Below are 603 nucleotides of genomic sequence, written 5' to 3' on the forward strand. Positions count from 1 at the left end.
AGCCAACGGTGTGCAAATTCAAAATTCACCCGATATACCGACTCTCCGTCTCTTTTTTTCTTTAAATTATGTTCATTTGCTGACTGCCCCTCCTCATTTCCAAAATTCCCCTATTTTGCTGAGTGTTTGAGAATTATTGTTAAAAAAATGATTAATGCTTCCCCTCTTTCCAAATTTCAACCATTATACTGCTTTCTCTCTTTTCGAAACACCCACTTTGTCTAAAAAAAAAAAATACTGACTGTTTCATCCATTCTACTGACTGTTTCCTCTCTTCCCAAAATTCATCCATTTTACTGACTGCGTCTCCTTTTAGAATTAATCCATTTTACTGCGTCTCCTTAATAAAATCATTGACTGCTGACTAAATTCACCCATTGCACTGACCACCTCCACTCATTTCAAAGTTCCCCCACTGACCGCTTCCCCTCTTCCCCAATATCCCCGCCAGGAGAGCACCCGGCGGCCATTCACACCAACAGCTCCGTCAGCTCCTCGGCGGGCGGTCAAGGGGCGGTGCTGGTGACGACGACGCTCCTGAGGTTACTCGCTCACCTCTGGTTCTCCATCACCTGATAAAGGCTCCTTCGTCGTGAGAATTAT

General features: G+C 44.4%; 1 protein-coding gene across 1 annotated transcript in view; it reads left to right on the plus strand.

The window, feature by feature from the left end:
- Positions 1–597, plus strand: part of LOC119585748 (cell adhesion molecule 2-like) — a 29,128-nt gene extending 28,531 nt beyond the window's left edge. The window contains exon 6 of the mRNA XM_037934455.1: positions 452–597. Coding sequence (XP_037790383.1) covers positions 452–576 — 125 coding nt within the window. The 3' untranslated portion in view covers positions 577–597. The remainder of the gene's footprint in view (positions 1–451) is intronic.
- The last annotated feature ends 6 nt before the right edge of the window (positions 598–603 follow it).

Source organism: Penaeus monodon, chromosome 20 (genome assembly GCF_015228065.2).
Source record: "Penaeus monodon isolate SGIC_2016 chromosome 20, NSTDA_Pmon_1, whole genome shotgun sequence".
NCBI classification, from domain to species: domain Eukaryota; kingdom Metazoa; phylum Arthropoda; class Malacostraca; order Decapoda; family Penaeidae; genus Penaeus; species Penaeus monodon.